The sequence below is a fragment of the Salmo trutta genome, chromosome 15, assembly GCF_901001165.1.
Source record: "Salmo trutta chromosome 15, fSalTru1.1, whole genome shotgun sequence".
In the NCBI taxonomy this organism is placed as follows: Eukaryota; Metazoa; Chordata; class Actinopteri; order Salmoniformes; family Salmonidae; genus Salmo; species Salmo trutta.
The window spans coordinates 21,454,638-21,472,682 of NC_042971.1; the positions used below are offsets into that span (position 1 = coordinate 21,454,638).

The 18,045-nt window shown below is 41.3% G+C and overlaps 1 protein-coding gene across 3 annotated transcripts in view; it reads left to right on the forward strand.

Annotated features, from left to right (window-relative positions):
• LOC115148616 (ubiquitin carboxyl-terminal hydrolase 2) overlaps positions 1 to 18,045 on the forward strand; it is a 49,088-nt gene that overhangs the window by 22,492 nt on the left and 8,551 nt on the right. Inside the window, exon 1 of one of the 3 annotated variants that reach the window (XM_029690664.1) lies at positions 13,720 to 14,322. The exons of the other annotated variants lie outside the window; for them this stretch is intronic. Coding sequence (XP_029546524.1) covers positions 14,164 to 14,322 — 159 coding nt within the window. The 5' untranslated portion in view covers positions 13,720 to 14,163. Of the gene's footprint in view, positions 1 to 13,719; positions 14,323 to 18,045 lie in introns of those variants that run through there. 3 annotated transcript variants of the gene reach the window in all.

Genomic DNA, 18,045 nt, shown 5'->3' on the forward strand with positions numbered 1-18,045 from the left:
CTGTAGGTAGAGCTCTTCCTTCCTCCTTTGCCAGGCCTGGTTTGTTTGTTCCATACTTGTGATGTGTGGGTTGTTTTAAAGATCAAATGCCAGCCAAGTTAAAATGGAATTGTTGAGACGAAAACACACTCACGCATGTGAACGCGCACACACACACACACACACACACACACAAAGATGCAGTAAGTGCACGTTCACCTAGTAAGAAGGTGAAGTTATGTTTTTTTTTTTTTTTTTTACGTAATATGTAATTGTTGTACTGTACGTGTGTCTATAGTTTTGTTCAATGTTGTTAGTGTATCGAAGTTGTTTTCTCTGAAACATTGTTCCCCCTGCTGCTGTGGACCAGGTCTCTCTTGAAAAATATATTTTATCTCAATGAGAAAAACATGTATAAATGAAGGTTAAATTATTTTTTTAAATAAATAACAAAAAAACAATGAGGACAAAAACACACATGCACACAGTGATGCAGGCATGCAACCAGTGACATCGAGTTTGTTCACAGAGTTTGTTGTGGACCTATTCTGTGGCAGTCTGTGAAACACTGCTCTTGAAGGGATAGTTCACCCAAATTACAATGGACAAGGTATGACAGCAATCCATGCTTTGGTTTTATTTTTCCTGGCACTGTTTCTAAATGCTAATGTTTTAGCATTTGTGGCACAAATCCCGTTCAAGTCATGCAACCGATATTAGCATTTTTCATGCATCATGTTCAAATCATCCGAAAGTATGTCAAATTGATTGTCACTTCTGTCTTTTGGATGTTAAACGGGTGTCCTAAATCTCCCATGGCACGTATTGTAAGGGTAGGGGTGTTAACCCCGGTGTCCTGGCTAAATTCCCAACCTGGCCCCATTTCCATCATGGCCACCTAATCATCACCCTCATTCCTAATTGGCAAATATCACTCCTCACCATGCTAGCTGATGTGTGGTGAGCGTTCTGGCACAAATGGTTGCTGTGCATCACACAGGTGGGTGCTACACATTGGTGGTGGAAGAGGTGAGTTTCACCCCTTACTATGTAAAGGGCTTTGAGTACCTCACTTAGTAGAAAAGCGCTATATAAATCCAATCCATTATGAGATGATTTGAACATGATGCGCAAAACATGCTAATATCGGTATCATGACTGGAATGGGATTTGTGCCACAAATGCTAAATTGTTAGCATTTAGAAAATAAGCCAAATGTATTATTTTTATTAACCTTTATTTAACTAGGCAAGTCAGTTAATAACAAATTCTTATTTACAATGACGGCCTACCAAAAGGAAAAAGGCCCCCTGCGGGGACGGGGGCTGGGATTAAAATAAATAAATATAAATATAGGACCAAACGCACATGACAAGAGAGACAACACTACATAAAGAGAGACTTAAGTTGACAACATAGCAAGGCAGCAACACATGACAACACAGCATGGTAGCAACACAACATGACAACAACATGGTAGCAACACAACATGGTAGCAGCAGTGGCGGTTCTAGACCATTTCAACTGGGGGGGCCAAACTGGGGCCAGTTGTACTGTTAGAGGGGCCAGTTACATTAGACGTTATTGTTGTCATATCGTTTTGCATGTGGTACGAAACTGTTGTGTTCCGCATAAAGCCGTCCCTCTAGAAAATGTGTGGGTTAAATTAGTGTTCCGCGTTGCCACTGTCTAATAACGGATGTAAAAAAAGAACGATAGCAAAAATTTGTTGTAAAAATTATTTCATACTCCACATTTAGGGGGGCCACGAGGGGGTCCAAAATTGTTGTCACAGGGGCACTGGCCCACCCAAATGATGTAAATTGAGAAGAGCGTGGGGCCTAGGATTGAGCCTTGGGGTACTCCCTTGGTGACAGGCAGTGGCTGAGACAGAAGATTTTCTGACTTTATACACTGCACTCTTTGAGTGCAGTGTAGTTAGCAAACCAGGCCAAAGACCCCTCAGAGACACCAATACTCCTTAGCCGACCCACAAGAATGGAATGGTCTAATTTATCAAAAGCTTTGGCCAAGTCAATATAAATAGCAGCACAACATTGCTTAGAATCAAGGGCAATGATGGCATCATTGAGGACCTTTTAAGGAGACAGTGACACATTCATAACCTGAGCGGAAACCAGATTTCATACCTGAGAGAATACTATAGACATCAAGAAAGCCAGTCAGTTGATTATTGACACATTTTTCCAACACTTTTGAATATCAGGGCAAAATAGAAATAGGCCTATAACAGTTAGAGGTGAGTTGGATTGCTGCATGGATTGCTGTCATACCTTGTCCATAGACTGCTTACAGGGTAAAGAAACCAATATGTAATTTGGGTGAGCTATCCCTTTAAATATATTTGTCTCTCTCCACTCACTCCACTTTCTCTCATCCATCTCTTTTCGCTCTCATTAATTCCCCCTCTACTTGAACCCCTCCCCTTTCCCTCGCTTTCTCTCAGTCCATTCACCTCTCTCAGCTGCAGTCCAGAGGTGGTGTCCATCCAACACCATGGGTCACATGCCCACACCACTGTGCTTACCCCCCCCCCCCCCAGTGTACTAACACTCCTATTAGCATTTGTCAGGCACATGGCCCCAAACAGCAGCTCAATACTCTAACGCTGCCACTTTGGGTGTGTATGTACAGTGCCTTCAGAAACTATTCAGATCCCTTGACTTTTTCCAGCATTTGTTATGTTACAGTCTTATTCCAAAATGGATCAAATCATTTTTTCCCCTCATCAATCTACGCACAATAACCCATAATGACGAAGCAAAAACAAGTTCAAACAAGGCACAGATCTGGGGAAGGGTACCAAAAAAATTCTGCTGCATTTGAAGGTCCCCAAGAACACAGTGGCTTCCATCATTCTTAAATGGAAAAAGTTTGGAACCACCAAGACTCTTCCTAGAGCTGGCCGCCTGGCAAAACTGAGCAATCGGGGGAGAAGGGCCTTGGTCAGGGAGGTGACCAAGAACCCGATGGTCACTCTGACAGAGCTCCAGAGTTCCTCTGTGGAGATGGGAGAACCTTCCAGAAGGACAACCATCACTGCAGCACTCCACCAATCAGGCCTTTATGGTAGAGTGGCCAGACTCCTCATTAAAAGGCACAGCCCGCTTGGTCCCGACTCGTTCTCCATGTATCTTTCATATCAGTATCAGTATCGGTGTTTAAATGACGTGATATCTCCCTCCAGTTGTTGTTTTTGCTTGCTTGTCTGAATACAACCGCATTGAAGGGTTGTAAAGGTTCTTGTATTGTCTCACAAGATCGCACAGACGCTCGTCCAAACTGGACATAGACATAATTGCGCTTAGCAAATCTCAAAATAAAACTCACAAAAAAGGAAGCTTGCAAGTAGTAAAAGAAAAGTAGAAGAACGTCCATCTTTTCTGCGTTTATACCAGAAAGAATACCAGAAAAGACGTGATGTAGACATGGGCGGGACTTCCGTTGCAAAACTCACTCAATACTGCCCCTCAGTCTTCGCAAGAAATGATACGTCGGGTCTCAATTTCCAGGTAGGAAAAAAACTGCGTCGAATGACGGAGCGTATTACAAGGATCCGCCCCTTTTGTGTCACAAAACTACATTGCAACACTGCGCTACGCTCAGTCGTGCCTGTATGCGTATTGTCTGTAGACCCTTTAAATCTATGGAAGGACGTGAGAAGCATGAGCTTCCTAGATTTTGTATTGAAATCAGTGTACCCAAAGGAGGACGGAAACTAGCTGTCCTCTGGCTACACCATGGTGCTACCCTACAGAGTGCTGTTGAGGCTACCGGGACAAAAAACTGGTCTTCTAACACACCAGACATTATTTTCCTTGAGGTCCCCATTATTAGCCAGTTAATGATCATTTTGCTCAAAAATGGTCCGCCCTGGGTTTTGCTTCTCTTCACGAAGATTGAATGGGTATGGTCTGAATAAATAACTGCTATAGCCTATCGCTCGTTCTCTCACTTCTTTCAAACTCATAGCGAGTTATTTTGGCTGCTGTATTTAACATTCAGCAAACAATAGCTTGCATTATAGTGTTTCTCAATATAAGTACCTGGGTGTCTAGATTGATGTCCGAAGTTGTTCTTCGTACCGCATATAGAAAATATGACTAAGAAGCTAAGATCCACGATTGTTTTTTTTGATATCGAAAGAAATCATGCCTCAGTATTGACAATTGGAAAAAGATTGTTCAAACAACGGTTCGCCCTGTATTGGTTTTTGGTGGTATTGTTTACATGCATGTGGCAACCTCTGTTTTGAAACCCTTGGACGCAGTCTACCATTCCGCAATACATTTTATCACAGGGGACAATTTTAGGACTCTTCATTGGAGTCTATATAAAAATGTGGGATGGACCTCTCTGTCTGTAAGAAGAGAGCTGCATTCTCTTTTATTTATTTACAAAGCAATCTTAAAGAAACTCCCTTCATATGTAACTTCATTAATTAAGTTCAGAATCATATGTTACCAAACCCGTTCTCAGGAATGGATAACTCTCAAGATCCCTTCAGTCTCCACAGATTTGGGAAAATCTAGGTTTCAACAAGCTATTCTAGTCTAGCTTTTACTGGGACTCCACAAGAGCTAAAAGAAAATCCTGGTCCTGTAGACTAGACGTAACATAGTAAACAAAAATCCAGGACACTCAAATTAGTATGATATTTTCAGTTTGGTATGGTTACATTAGACAGAAGGTTACTTAAGGCAAAAAAACAATAATGAGAATGTCTAGCAACCTAAAGGTTGCGTGTTCGAATCTCATCACGGACAACTTCAGCATTTTAGCTAATTATTAACTTTGTAACTACTTTTTAGCTACTTTGCAACTACACTAAATAAAAATCTAAACGCAACATGCAACAATTTCAAAGACTTTACGGAGTTACAGTTCATGTAACGAAATCAGTCAATTGAAATAAATAAATTAGGCCCTAATCTATGGATTTCACATGACTGGGCAGGGGCGCAGGCATGATTTGGCCTGGGAGGGCATAGGCCTACCCACTTGGGAGCCAGGCCCACCCACTGGGGATCCAGGCCCAGCCAATCAGAATGAGTTTTTCCCAACAAAAGGGATTTATTACAAACAGAAATGATCTGGAATCAACTCTGGTGGACATTCCTGCAGTCAGCATGCCAATTGCACGCTCCCTCAAAACTTGAGACATCTGTGACATTGTGTTGTGTGACAAAACTGCACATTTTAGAGTATAATGATCATGCTGTTTAATCCGCTTCTTGATATACCACTCCTGTCAGGTGGATGGATTCTCTTGGAAAAGGAGAAATGCTCATTAACAGTGATGTAAACAAATTTGTGCCAAATATTTGAGAGAAATAAGCTTTCTGTGCGTATGGAAAATTTAGAGGATCTTTTATTTCAGCTCATAAAACAGGGGACCAACACTTTACATGTTGCGTTTCTATTTTTGTTCAGTGTACTTAGCATGTTAGTTAACCCTTCCTTAAACCTTTAACCTAGAACTCCTAACTATAAGCCTAACCTTCACCCTAACCTTAACCCCTAACCTAGCTAATGTTATCCACAACAAATTGTAATTCATAACATATTATATGTATTTTGTAACATATTTGTAACATATTGTATGATTTGTAATTCACAACGTATCATACGAATTGTAATTCATAACATATTAAATCAATGATGGACATCGACAAATTCATACCAAACGTAACATATCATACCAATTTGAGTGTCCTGGATGTTTGTTTACTATGTTACGTCTACCCCGAATCCATGTTGCAAAGAAGGAGAGAGGCCAGCTGAGAGCAGATGCATATTGTGCAAGAGAACAGTATAGAGGCTATAAGTTAGAAGCGTATGCATATTAACCCATCATTCATTAGTTAAATATAAGGCTAATAGTGCATTAAATGTATTACCTGAAAGAGGTAGGCTAGGACATCGATATACGTATCTTGAACAGGATTATCTATTTTGGATGCAATTTGATATTACTGTAGCATAGACTATGCTGCATCAAATGTACCTGTCACAAGGAAAAAAAGTTACTAACTGGTGAGATGATACATGCATTGTGAACTGCGCTCCATACTGAGATGCGCTGTCTGTCCGATAAATCTCGGTAATCTCGGTAACTAAATCTCCCACTATTAAAACCTATTCTGTGTTACACATCTCTGATGTACACAGATGCCTACCTCACTGATAGGGTGATAGTGGAGTAAATTTATGGCATACATTGCATTTGGAAAATATATATTTCCAGATTTTGTTAGGTTACAGCCTTATTTTAAAATTGATTAAATTGCCCCCCCACAATACCCCATAATGACAGAGCAAAAACAGGCCTTTAGACATTTTTGCAAATGTATAAAAAAATAAAATAAACTGACATTTTACATAAGTTATCAGACCCTTTACTCAGTACTTTGTTGAAGCACCTTTGGCAGCGATTACAGCCTTGAGTCTTTTTGGGTATGACGCTACAAGCTTGGCACACCTGTATAGATATATTATCAAGAGGTGAGTGTAGCTGGTGCATCGAAGTCAGGCGCAGGAGAGCAGAGATGAGTGGACAAAGCACTTTACTAAGGCAATCATTTGCACAGAACGCAACTGCGTCACAAAACAAATGCCCAACGAACCAGTGAGGCAGCACAAAGTACAAAAACACAAGTACAAAGTACAGGCTGCCACAAAACACGGGTAATAAAATAAACCCGGCGCAAACCAGCCGGAAGCGTGCCAACCTCAACAATAAACAATTACACACACAGACATGGGGGGAACAGAGGGTTAAATACACGACATGTAATGAGGGAATGAATACCAGGTGTGTGGGAAAACAAGACAAAACAAATGGAAAATGAAAGGTGGATCGGCGATGGCTAGAAGACCGGTGACATCGACCGCCGAACGCCGCCCGAACAAGGAGAGGGACCGACTTCGGCGGAAGTCGTGACATATATGGCCAATATACCACGGCTAGGGGCTTTGTTCAGGTACTCCACGTTGCGTCGTGCTAAGAACAGCCCTTAGGCGGTGTGTTATATTTAAGCAATAAGGCCCAAAAAGGTGTATTTGGCCAATAAACCACGGCTAATGGCTGTGCAGCCTTTTCACATTCAATCACTGTAAACTCAATGGCAAGTGTAAGATACACTCAACAGTGTTAAAGTATCTGCTTCCGTACTGTGCCTCCCAGGCTGTTGAGTTCGGACAGTACGTTATTGATGATGATAATATCTGATATTTCAATATCTAACCCCTATTACATACATATCTGGAGCAGGTGATATATGTCATATTACGACCCTGCCCTCTAGACTGCTAGTAAACACAGTTTATCGTAGTTCTTATAATAACGCTTGAGTGTATGGCTGGGCGATATATCTAAATAATTTTTTATGTGTTCTTGTGCGGTATTTCAGATGTCTGTATTGCATGAATCGAGTTTTATTTTTACATTTACGAGCGTTTATGTACGCTTATTCTCATGTATTTTTGGTCTCATCTCCTTCGCTCCTTCTGCGCTGTGTCAGAGAGGAAGAGGCGAAGCGAGAGGTTTTACTCTCGCCTAACTCTGTCCAAAATAAACCCAATGTGTTGCTATGGGCTTATTTTGGACCTATACTTGTATCCTGCCTTCCCGCCGTTGGGACAACAACTCCCATTGTTAGGGTGGAGACATGAGCATATCCCCATTATATACAGGTCTCGGTCCGTGTGCACCTTTCCATTAAAACCTGTTATGGTTAGGGGTTCCGCTAGCGGAACGTTTCGACAACATCCGGTGAATTTGCAAAGTGCGATTTTCAAAAGAATTATTCGAAATATTTAACTTTCATACATTCACAAGTGCAATACACCAAATTAAAGCTTAACTTCTTGTTAATCTAGCCACCGTGTCAGATTTCAAAAATGCTTTACGGTGAAAGCACATCATGCGATTATCTGAGGACAGCATCCCATCAAACAAACACATGACAATCATATTTGAACCCGCCAGGCGCGACACAAACTCAGAAATAATGATATAATTCATGCCTTACCTTTGAAGAACTTCTTCTGTTGGCACTCCAATATGTCCCAGAAACATCACAAATGGTCCTTTTGTTCGATTAATTCCATCGTTATATCTCCAAAATGTCCATTTATTTGGCGCGTTTGATTCAGAAAAACACCGGTGCCAACTCGCCCAACATGACTACAAAATATCTAATAAGTTACCTGTAAACTTGTTCCAAACATTTCAAACAACTTTCCTAATCCAACTTTAGGTATATTAAAACGTAACTTATAGATACAATTTAAGACGGGATAAACTGTGTTCAATACCGGATGAAAACAAAGTGAAGCGCGATCCAGGTCTTCCGCGCACCAAAACATTAGAGTCCACTAGGCTGGACCCTCGTTCTGAATAGCCATACTTCTTCATTTCTCTAAAGAAAAACATCAACCAATTTCTAAAGACTGTTGACATCTAGTGGAAGCAATAGGAACTGCAACCAAGTGCCACAGAAATCTAGGTTCCCATAGAAAGCCAATTGAAAACACAGTGAACTCAAAAAATAAAATTCTGGATGGTTTGTCCTCGGGGTTTCGCCTGCCAAATAAGTTCTGTTATACTCACAGACATTATTTTAACAGTTTTTGAAACTTTAGAGTGTTTTCTATCCAAATCTACCAATTATATTCATATCCTAGCTTCTAGGCCTGAGTAGCAGGAAAATACTGCCCCCTATCCCAAACAGGTTTTAACACACACACACACACCAAGCCCCCCCTCCTGCCACTCACAACAACCAAGATGAGAGATCACTTCTTCTTCCTCTCTGACAAGCGGTTTCAACTCACTAATTGCATTTGAGTTTTGGGTCCAACAAAATCAGTCATATGGATTCCGAAACACATTGAGACTCAAATTGCGCGCAGACTAGAACCTACTAAACGGGAGTATCAATGAACATTGATTCTGGAAAATAAATGAATGCTCAGTTTATTGCATGCGACATTGAGATAAAACGGACCACTAGCAGAATTTTAGCCAAGTACTGAAAAATTATTTTTCTAGTCTGTGTGTTAAAACATAAAACACAATTATATAACGAATTGGTAAGTCATTCTCATTCGGAGAAATAAGGTTGGCCACTTGACATTTCAACATCTGAACAAAGTGGACAGGCTAGTATTCTGTTCAAACTGTTGCAGACAGACAGAAGGGCCTGTTTATAACAAGTCGACTGGTCTACCTTGTTAGCTACTAAATAGATCCAAATTGGCTAAAATTATTACAGAGCTGCCAACTCCCACGCATTGGCCGTGAGACACACGCTATTGACCCTCACATGCCACACCTCTTATATATCACGCAATGAAAATTACTGCTTTTATTTTTCTAATGAGTCCATTGTGTAGTGTGTTAACTTTCAACTGTGCTCCATATCGCTTTGACATCGTAGCATCTGCGACATCAATTTTACATCAAGAGCGGAACCTCGATCGTTTTCTTGTCACAGCGCTGTGAACCGCGGCACATTGCAGCATAATGTTGGTCTTGTTAAGTACCGGATCAAGGGGGTTGGATGCGCGTTTAAAAAAAACGCCCCTCAAGATTAGAGTGGAGCTGAATGGAGAGAGAACGTTCTCCGTTGACTTTATATAACTGTAAAAAGAGCAGCACGGTAGCGCTGTTTTATGTACAATGTTGTCAACAAAATTAGGTTGCTGTTACTCCGGGTCCTATTGCAGAATGCAGCCATTTGACAGCATGTACAAAAGTAGATTTAATCCACACATTTGGTTATGAGATTTTATTAGCAATGTACTTTATTTAGTCTGATCAATGGGACAATTCTTATTCTTAACAATGGGCTAAAATAAAGGGTAATTAATGTGCTTGTCAGCAAGAACACTAATGTTATTCCCCACACTGACATTATTGTATTCCGCTTCTTCCCAATTTTGCCACTGTAATCACATATTTTAAATCTGATATGCCTACTTGTGTCTTTGAAAATGAATTATATGAGGCTATGTATTTTTGCAGCCATTCATGGGCAGTTTTGAATAAGTCCCTACATATTACGTCCTGCATATTTAATGCTCCAGACCTCAAATATATATTTTGACATTTTAGTATTGTGCACATACTAGGCAGAGATGGTAGGGGGACTCACAACTCATAAACTCATCTTTTGTCTTTGTAGAGTAAGATTATGGCAAGAAACTTCAACTAGATGGCATAAACCATAGATGGCATAAACCACCTAAATATTGATATACATTAGATTTGTCTTCAAGGTTGGGTGATTTTGATAAATGAATTGTTATAACAAGAACATTTTCAAACACCCAGCACTTGGGAAACAGATCAGGGGTGGACAACCATTCCGGAGAGCAAGCAGGATTTTATTCCAGCCCTATTTTAAAGAGAGTTCACCAAAATGTGTGTCCTTGCCTTGAACGCAGTCTATGGACAAGGAGTCGGCAATCTATGATTTGGTTACCGACTGCCATCAACCATTAATATTAGTATTCCTGTGCAGAACCTTGGTGTAGTGCAGGTGTGTCAAACTCATTCCATGGAGGACCTAGTGTCTGCAGGTTTTTGGTTTTCCCTTTCAATTAAGACCTAGACAACCAGGTGAGGGGAGTTCTTTACTAATTATTGACCATAATTCATCAATCAAGTACAAGGGGGGAGCGAAAACCCACATACTCGGCCCTCTGTGGAATGAGTTTGAAGTTCTTATTTACAATGACGGCCGAGGAACAGTGGGTTAACTGCCTTGTTCAGGGGCAGAACAGCAGATTTTTACCTTATCAGCTTGGGGATTCGATCTAGCAACCTTTCGGTTACTGGCCCAATGCTCTAACCACTGGGCTGCTACAACTTTCCACCTGAGAATAGGGATCAATCCGTGCTTCCGACCTTCCCACTGTTTCTCCCATTTGCCTGTCTCCCCATTTAATTTCATTACAGTCTGAATAAAGTGTAAAATCACCTAAACAAATGTGTAAAAAAATATTAGCATACTTTAAATTTCATCCCCCCAAAAATCTCAGAGTAACAAAGTTGTACATTTTTTGTGTTCATTTAATATTAAAATAATTTTGAATACACCTGACCTGTTTTTTTTTTACCCTGGTCACAGGCCTAAGCCAATACGTAAAAATCCAGGTAATTCAATTTAAAACAGTACAATATTCGTGGGGTTCCTCCCCCAGACTCCTTCTAGGCAAAATCTCACTCCAACCTTTCTTCAAAAGTTGGCTGCCCAGGGATTTGCTGGCTACTGACTAGCACGTTGGCTTGTGCTTGGGAGATTGTTTGAGACCTGTGTTAATTTTCTATAATGCCTGCTACAAGAAGTTAGTCATTATTAGTAGGGCTGGGCAGTATAACAGATTTGACTATATAACGGTATTGATGTACTGACCAGTTTGGGTTTTTACTTTACCTTCTATAACGATATATTCATGTTTTGTTTGTTAAATGTGATTTGCCGTGTGCATATTTTACAAGCTACTTGAGTCATCCCTATCCTCTCTCTCCATGCTGCTTTCCACACAGACCTAACCCCGCCCCCTGTCACTCAATGAACACATTTGTTGTTCATTGAGTGACACATGCAACAATGTTGATCAAAACTATGTTGTTTCCACTTTGCTTCTTAATATAAATCCACAAGCGTTCTATAATTACACTATTAATTTGTGTTTCTTACATCTGCAAACAGCTAGTTTGTCTTTTCTTAGAAAGTTTAGCTAAATAGTTTTAGCCTCTAATGCCAATCGCTAGTTAGCTAGCTAATAAATATACTTAGTCAGAGCAAATCTAGCTAGCTAATACAGCCTGATACCAGTGATGGTGTAGGCCTAAATCAGCATGCTGTTTGTGCAACAGTATCTTCTAAATCAAAGAGGAATAGGCGAAGCATAAATATTTTGGCTGCATGAAGAAACATTTCATGTAGCCAAAGATTATAGGCTCCCCTAGGAAACACTGACCAACACTTTGGTTCCTACCCTGTCACAATAACTCCTTCCTGGCATTTTCATTCGTTGTCATGTCAAACAGCACTGTATTCAAAGTGCCCACAATTATTTATATTCTAACTATAGAATTAGAATAAACATATTTCCATGATTCCATGTAATGATATTTTGGCCATTTCCCCTGGTGTGCATTATGCATGGTTCTGGTCATTTAATTATTTTATTTTATTTACAAAATGGCCATTTTAATAGACAGACTTGAATGCCAGATCAGTGATTATTTCAAAAAAGCAGATGAATCTATTTTTTATAAAATAATTAAATCATTAGTGGGTCTTATGGTTGTGGAAGGCTCATATTTAGCCTAGGTATAATTTCACAATCCCTGAATGTATTATATTATTGCTGACTATTTGCAATGCAGTGCATTTTACCTTTAATTGTACAAAAAGCTTATTTAAAGAACACTTAAATCGAGATATATATCGTGAATCGCACATAACTTTGAAAAAATCAAGATATGATTTTTAGACCATAACTCCCAACCTTACGTGAGTGGCGTTTCATAAGAGGAATGCACTGATTCTCAGGGAACGGGTCAGTTCCACGCTGCTTACGTAATGATGCGGCGAAAAGCGACAATTTGCTTTCGTAAGATTAAGGAGCTGTGTTTGTTGGATTTCCTGTTTAGGTTTTGAAGGTGGATGTATTATTTTTTCTTAACACCCCCTCTAGCTGGTATTATTCTGTGTACAGACTGAATGTGACAGTAGAGTGATGATGGGCCAATTAGGAGTAGGGACGAGTTTATTGGACCCCAAACGGAAGAAAACGGTGAAGGGACTCCCTGGACTGGAAAGCTAATTTTCGTTTACGGTTGCAAAACCTTTTTTCGACTGTGTGCCCTAATGAGCACAACCCTGGTATGCCAAAAATCTGCTTGCATAAAAAAAAATCTCTGATCCAGGGAAAATGTTTGATTGGGTAATGTGTTACATTGCTCTTACTGTACCCCAGGGTCGTATTCATTACTGTACACCGTTGCAACACGTTCTATAACGGAAAATAAAAACAAGCGTTTCTTATTGGTCAGATCTATGTAGGCCCTCCCTGTTTCGCGCTGTTTGCTCCTTAGTGAACGCAACCCAGTTTTGTCATTCATTCACAATATTATAGAGAAACGCATGGCAATGCTTGAGCTAGGACCAACTGTTGCTTTAGTTTGCTAAATTTGCAAGCAACAAACGTTGGACGTTATTGACTTTTGATTGACATAATGCCATAATCATGACATAATGCTTGTTATAGGTTTTACAACCATGTTATAGGTTTTACTTATGACATTACACTGATATTATGCATTATATTGTCAAGCTAAATTCACATGTCAAGGTGGATGAAGCCAATGTTGTAAGGCAAAGTGTAAAAAATATATGGATAGATAAATTGATCTATATGTAGAGACCGACAGACGTAAAATGACAGTAAGTAGCTTTGGATAAAAGCGTCAGCTAAATTGCATATATTATTATACACGGACGGATATATCATGCATTTCCACCACCCTCCTCTCAGTCCTCATCCGCTCGGCTTTCATCCTCCTCTGTGAATGGGGAGAAGGTCTCGTCCTCTGCTGTTTGACGTCTCGACAAGCATGAGATACTCCGTGACGTCTACGGAGTCTGAGGGGGCGTGTGCTGTGTAGTAAAACGAAAGGGCACTGCACACCGACTCTAGTTTATTCAACCCACACTGAGAGAGGTGGAACCATATAAAACCGAATCGGCCTCAGTCTGCAGGCAGTGATATTCCAGATTGAGTTTGGGGTCTAATGTTATTCTGGTAGGCAAAGTGCCCGTTGGGGCCTATATGTTACTGTTTATTTATAAATAAAGGCTCGAATATAGGCTGGACTACCTGGTCTATCGGGTTGTCTCACTTCTGACGGACTGCAAATCGCGACAATTGATCATCAACCCCTGTGTTATTTGATCATTAAAGTGTTTCGAGGGATGCGAATTGAACACCTTGTCCTCGATGAGAAGAACATTTTCCTTACCAAGTGCAACCACGTTACACAGGGACCAGCTACTGTTGCACCCGCGGAAGACAACTTTTCAGCATCGCCACCTCTAATTGATTGTATCGTCTGCTGTTTAGACCGTAGCCTACACCGCCATCATGCCTAGTATGCGACAGTCGTACACCGTCACGGTGCCCGAGGAGCCGCCGGTCACCGCATACCCCTTCCTAAAGACTGACCTGCGCAGGAAGAGTCCTCCAATGTCGCGCTCAATGTTGGTGTCCACATTTGTGGGTCTTCTTATTAATCAAGCCAAGGTGAGTGCGCCTATTCTGTATGCAAGCAAAGGCATATTCAGGTAGCCGGTGCCCAAACTGTGACTGAGCGAATATATTGTCAGACGATTTTTGATATTAGGCTTATGGGCCTATTTTATATTCACATTTATCATCGGATAGATTTGTTTTAGTTACAGGCGACATTTCAATCAACAACATAAACCTCAGGAAAGGATCATGTTGGCAGCTGTAGTCTACGTACTTACATAATAATATCACTTACCCAGTCAGCAACAGATTAAATGTGTTATGAAATTGCTTTTAGAGCTTGAGCCCTTTAAACTACACTTTCCACGTTGGAACTTGGAATATTGACGGGTCTGTGGCTTAGTTATTGATTTGCCAAAGCAAAAGTGAAGCAAGGCTAACTTAAATTCTGCACCTGTAGCTCGAATAGGCAAGCCTACATCCTCTCCAAAAAGTTACACGTTATTTCGACACCCGTGATGATATAAAATAATAGAATTACACTTTAGTGTGGTGGAGTGTTGTCATCCTACACAGGCCGATATAGGCTCAGGGTTGTTGCATTGACAACAAATGTGGATCCAAATATGGTATGACAGCATGCAATAGCTATTGTTTCAATCCAATAGGAATAGTTTCACATTATGTTCAAGTCATCGGGCATCTGAAAACAGTGCTCGAAAAAGCTGCCTGCCTGTCAATTTACTGTAACCTCGTGCAGTTGATTTGGCTACATAATCTGCAGTTCTTACAGAGCTCGGAGCATCCTCTGCACATGCGTTTCTCAACCAGGACTCCCCGGGTTACTCTGGGAAGAGCATAATGAATGTACTTGGTGGTACAGTAACAGCAAAAGGTTGGGAACCACTGCTCTGAGCTGAGTAGGAGTGCGTGCACCGCTGGCCCGTATTGCACATAATATAGGCCTGCTTTCTTCCGTTCCAGCTGTTCTTTTCTGGCCCTGAGTGTAGGCTACACTGTACAGTACAGAGAATTAGTGACGAGACAAAATTCGTGCCTTTCCCTTCTGAACCTCCAATGCAACATGCATAGTCTACTGAAAGGAGAAGAATTAGGCCTAAAGACAAAAGATCATCTGATGTGGCACAGACTACATTAACACTACACAGTACTTTGAAGTCGTTCTTGAAATAATATGTATTTTTAAATGGCGTATATGTAGGCCTAAAGGCCTGTATAACATACCACAACATAGACAGGGGCCGTATGTATCAAGCGTCTGAGTACGATTTTGATTTAGGATTAGTTTTGCTTTTAAGATCATACGGAATAAGATTACATGGACATGGGGGAACTGATCCTAGATCAGCACTCCTACTCCAAGACCCTTTATGAAAATACCGGCTCATTAATCGATACATGAGTAACCCTGAGGAAACGACAGGATGACCCCTAGTGGACAAACCAAAGGCTCACAATGCCCTATAGCACCCTGTCTATCATTCCTTCTACCAGTCAAGTTCTCAACACAAAACCTCGCAATGAAACGCCAAACAAACCACCATTCATAACCATTGCCCTCAGTGACGGCTGCTTAGCCCTTGAAAGTCAAACGTACCGCAGTATACACTTGACAAAGAACACTGTTTTACCTCACCGTGTTCCCTGGTCGATAGAAGAAAGTCCCATCAGCACTTGTGGGTGAAGATAACCTGACTTGCCTATTGTTACATAACTGCAACACACGTTAGGGTATCGAGAACACTGTTAACACCATTTGGCCTGCGTCACACTAACAATCGGGGGCGTGACGTTGTTTTACGACGTTGAACGAACACCAGTAGATAAGGAATGTCAGCCTGTGTCTCCAAGAATGTCTCGCCTTATCTCATGTACTGTACAGTATGCTGTGGGATGATTGGGTGCATGGGTTCTTAGAATGGGCTGTGGGCCTAAAGATATGGATGTCCTTTACGGGGACATCGAGAGAGCAGAATGTTCCTCAGTCAGCACCATCACAGTGACAGCCATCGCATAACCGTAATGCAACATTATTGCTGCTTTGGCAACATTATCAATGGTTCTAATACGTTATCAATGTTTTATCCGCCACAGTTTTTAGTGTTATTGGTATGAGCAGTACAGTCCGCCTACGGTGTGGCTGCTGGGTGGTGCACCATATGCCAACTTTATATGGGTATGAGTGTGTGTATGAGAGAGCTATGAAGCGGGTTTTGTGTGTGTGTGCGTGTGTGCGCCCAGCCACAAGTTGTTTGGCTGTGACTAGTCCTGCAAAGCAAGGTTGGAGAACACAACGTTCTCCCCACTCTTACACTTTCAACCTCTGCCAACCAATGGAATGACTGCCTCCTTAGAACAGATGGGCCGTTAGCCAATCAGGGCCCTTATTGTTGGACCCCCCTCCATGTTCTGAGTGAGCCACATGCCAATAGAGCCCATTCTCTACGGGCCTCTCCTCAGTAATCACTGTAACAGTGTCCCTGGCTCTGGTGCTATTTCTACCCAGGGTGTGAGAAACTGACCTGTGCATGCGGCTCAAGCCATATGGTCCGTCTCAGCGCTAACGATGAAGAGTGGGCCCAGACACGCTCTCTGAAGGGCCATGTAAAGCAGCACTGTCTGTACTCAGTACTCACCAGCTCAATGAATTTGGCCTGTAGTCAGTGCCTGTACTGCTCGACCAGTGGAAAGTGAACTATGAGAACGAAGTATGAGGAATTTGGTACCTGTATGGGTGTGAGAAGTGGCATTGCGGTGTTACATACTGTACGGTATGTGGAGTGGTTTGGGGTGGGACAGGAGATAGTTACTGACTCACATGTATCTATCTGACTGCTGTTTCTACTTCATTCACAGTGTGTGTGTGTGTGTGTGTGTCTATGGCGTGTGTGAATGTTCCTTTTAAGGCCTGTGTGTGCCTGACTGTTTGTATTTATACTGTACCCACATGCACGTGTGATGCCACCCCAGTCCTGTCAGCTGTGGCGTCAGGCGGGTGCTGCCTGCCTCCCGTAGGTGTTTCATTCGTCAGCAGATGTACCGATGCACTTTCACCAAACCCTCCACTTCAATTTGGACTAGCCTAGCTAGAACACTAGAGGAATATGTAATATTAATATGGAACTTTCAAGAATGTCCAATTCCCAGAAATGTCCCTCTAATACAGCAATGTGTATTACGGGGACACTGTATACAGTAGGTTACATGTAGCAGTTAGCTTGGAAAAGCAACATTATCCATTAAACCTGCTTAACCCAGAACTGGTGTAACCCAGTATTCAGGGAAGGCTACGTTACCACAGTATGGCTGATGGTGGGGGGTACATGTAGCTTACTACGACTGTGATATGTGGTTGTCTCACCTAGCTATCTTAAGATAAATGCACTAACTGTAAGTCGCTCGGATAAGTGTCAGCTAAATTATTAAAATGTTATGTTTCTGTATAGCACTTTGTGACCTGCTGATGTAAAAAGGGATTTCTGAATACATTTGTTTGACTTAATGTAATGTACAGTTATGTTAAAAGTCTATAGTTTATACAGTAAAGCAACTATATGCTTATGGCCTAACCCAGTATTCAAGGAAGACCTGGTCTGTCTAGTGGGTTCCCGTGAGGTTAGACTTTGTGCACGGGGGAATTGTCATGCTGAAACAGGAAAGTCCTTTCTCCAAACTTTTGCTACAAAGCTGGAGCACAGAATCATCTAGAATGTCATTGTATGCTGTAGATTTAAGATTTCCCTTCACTGGAAC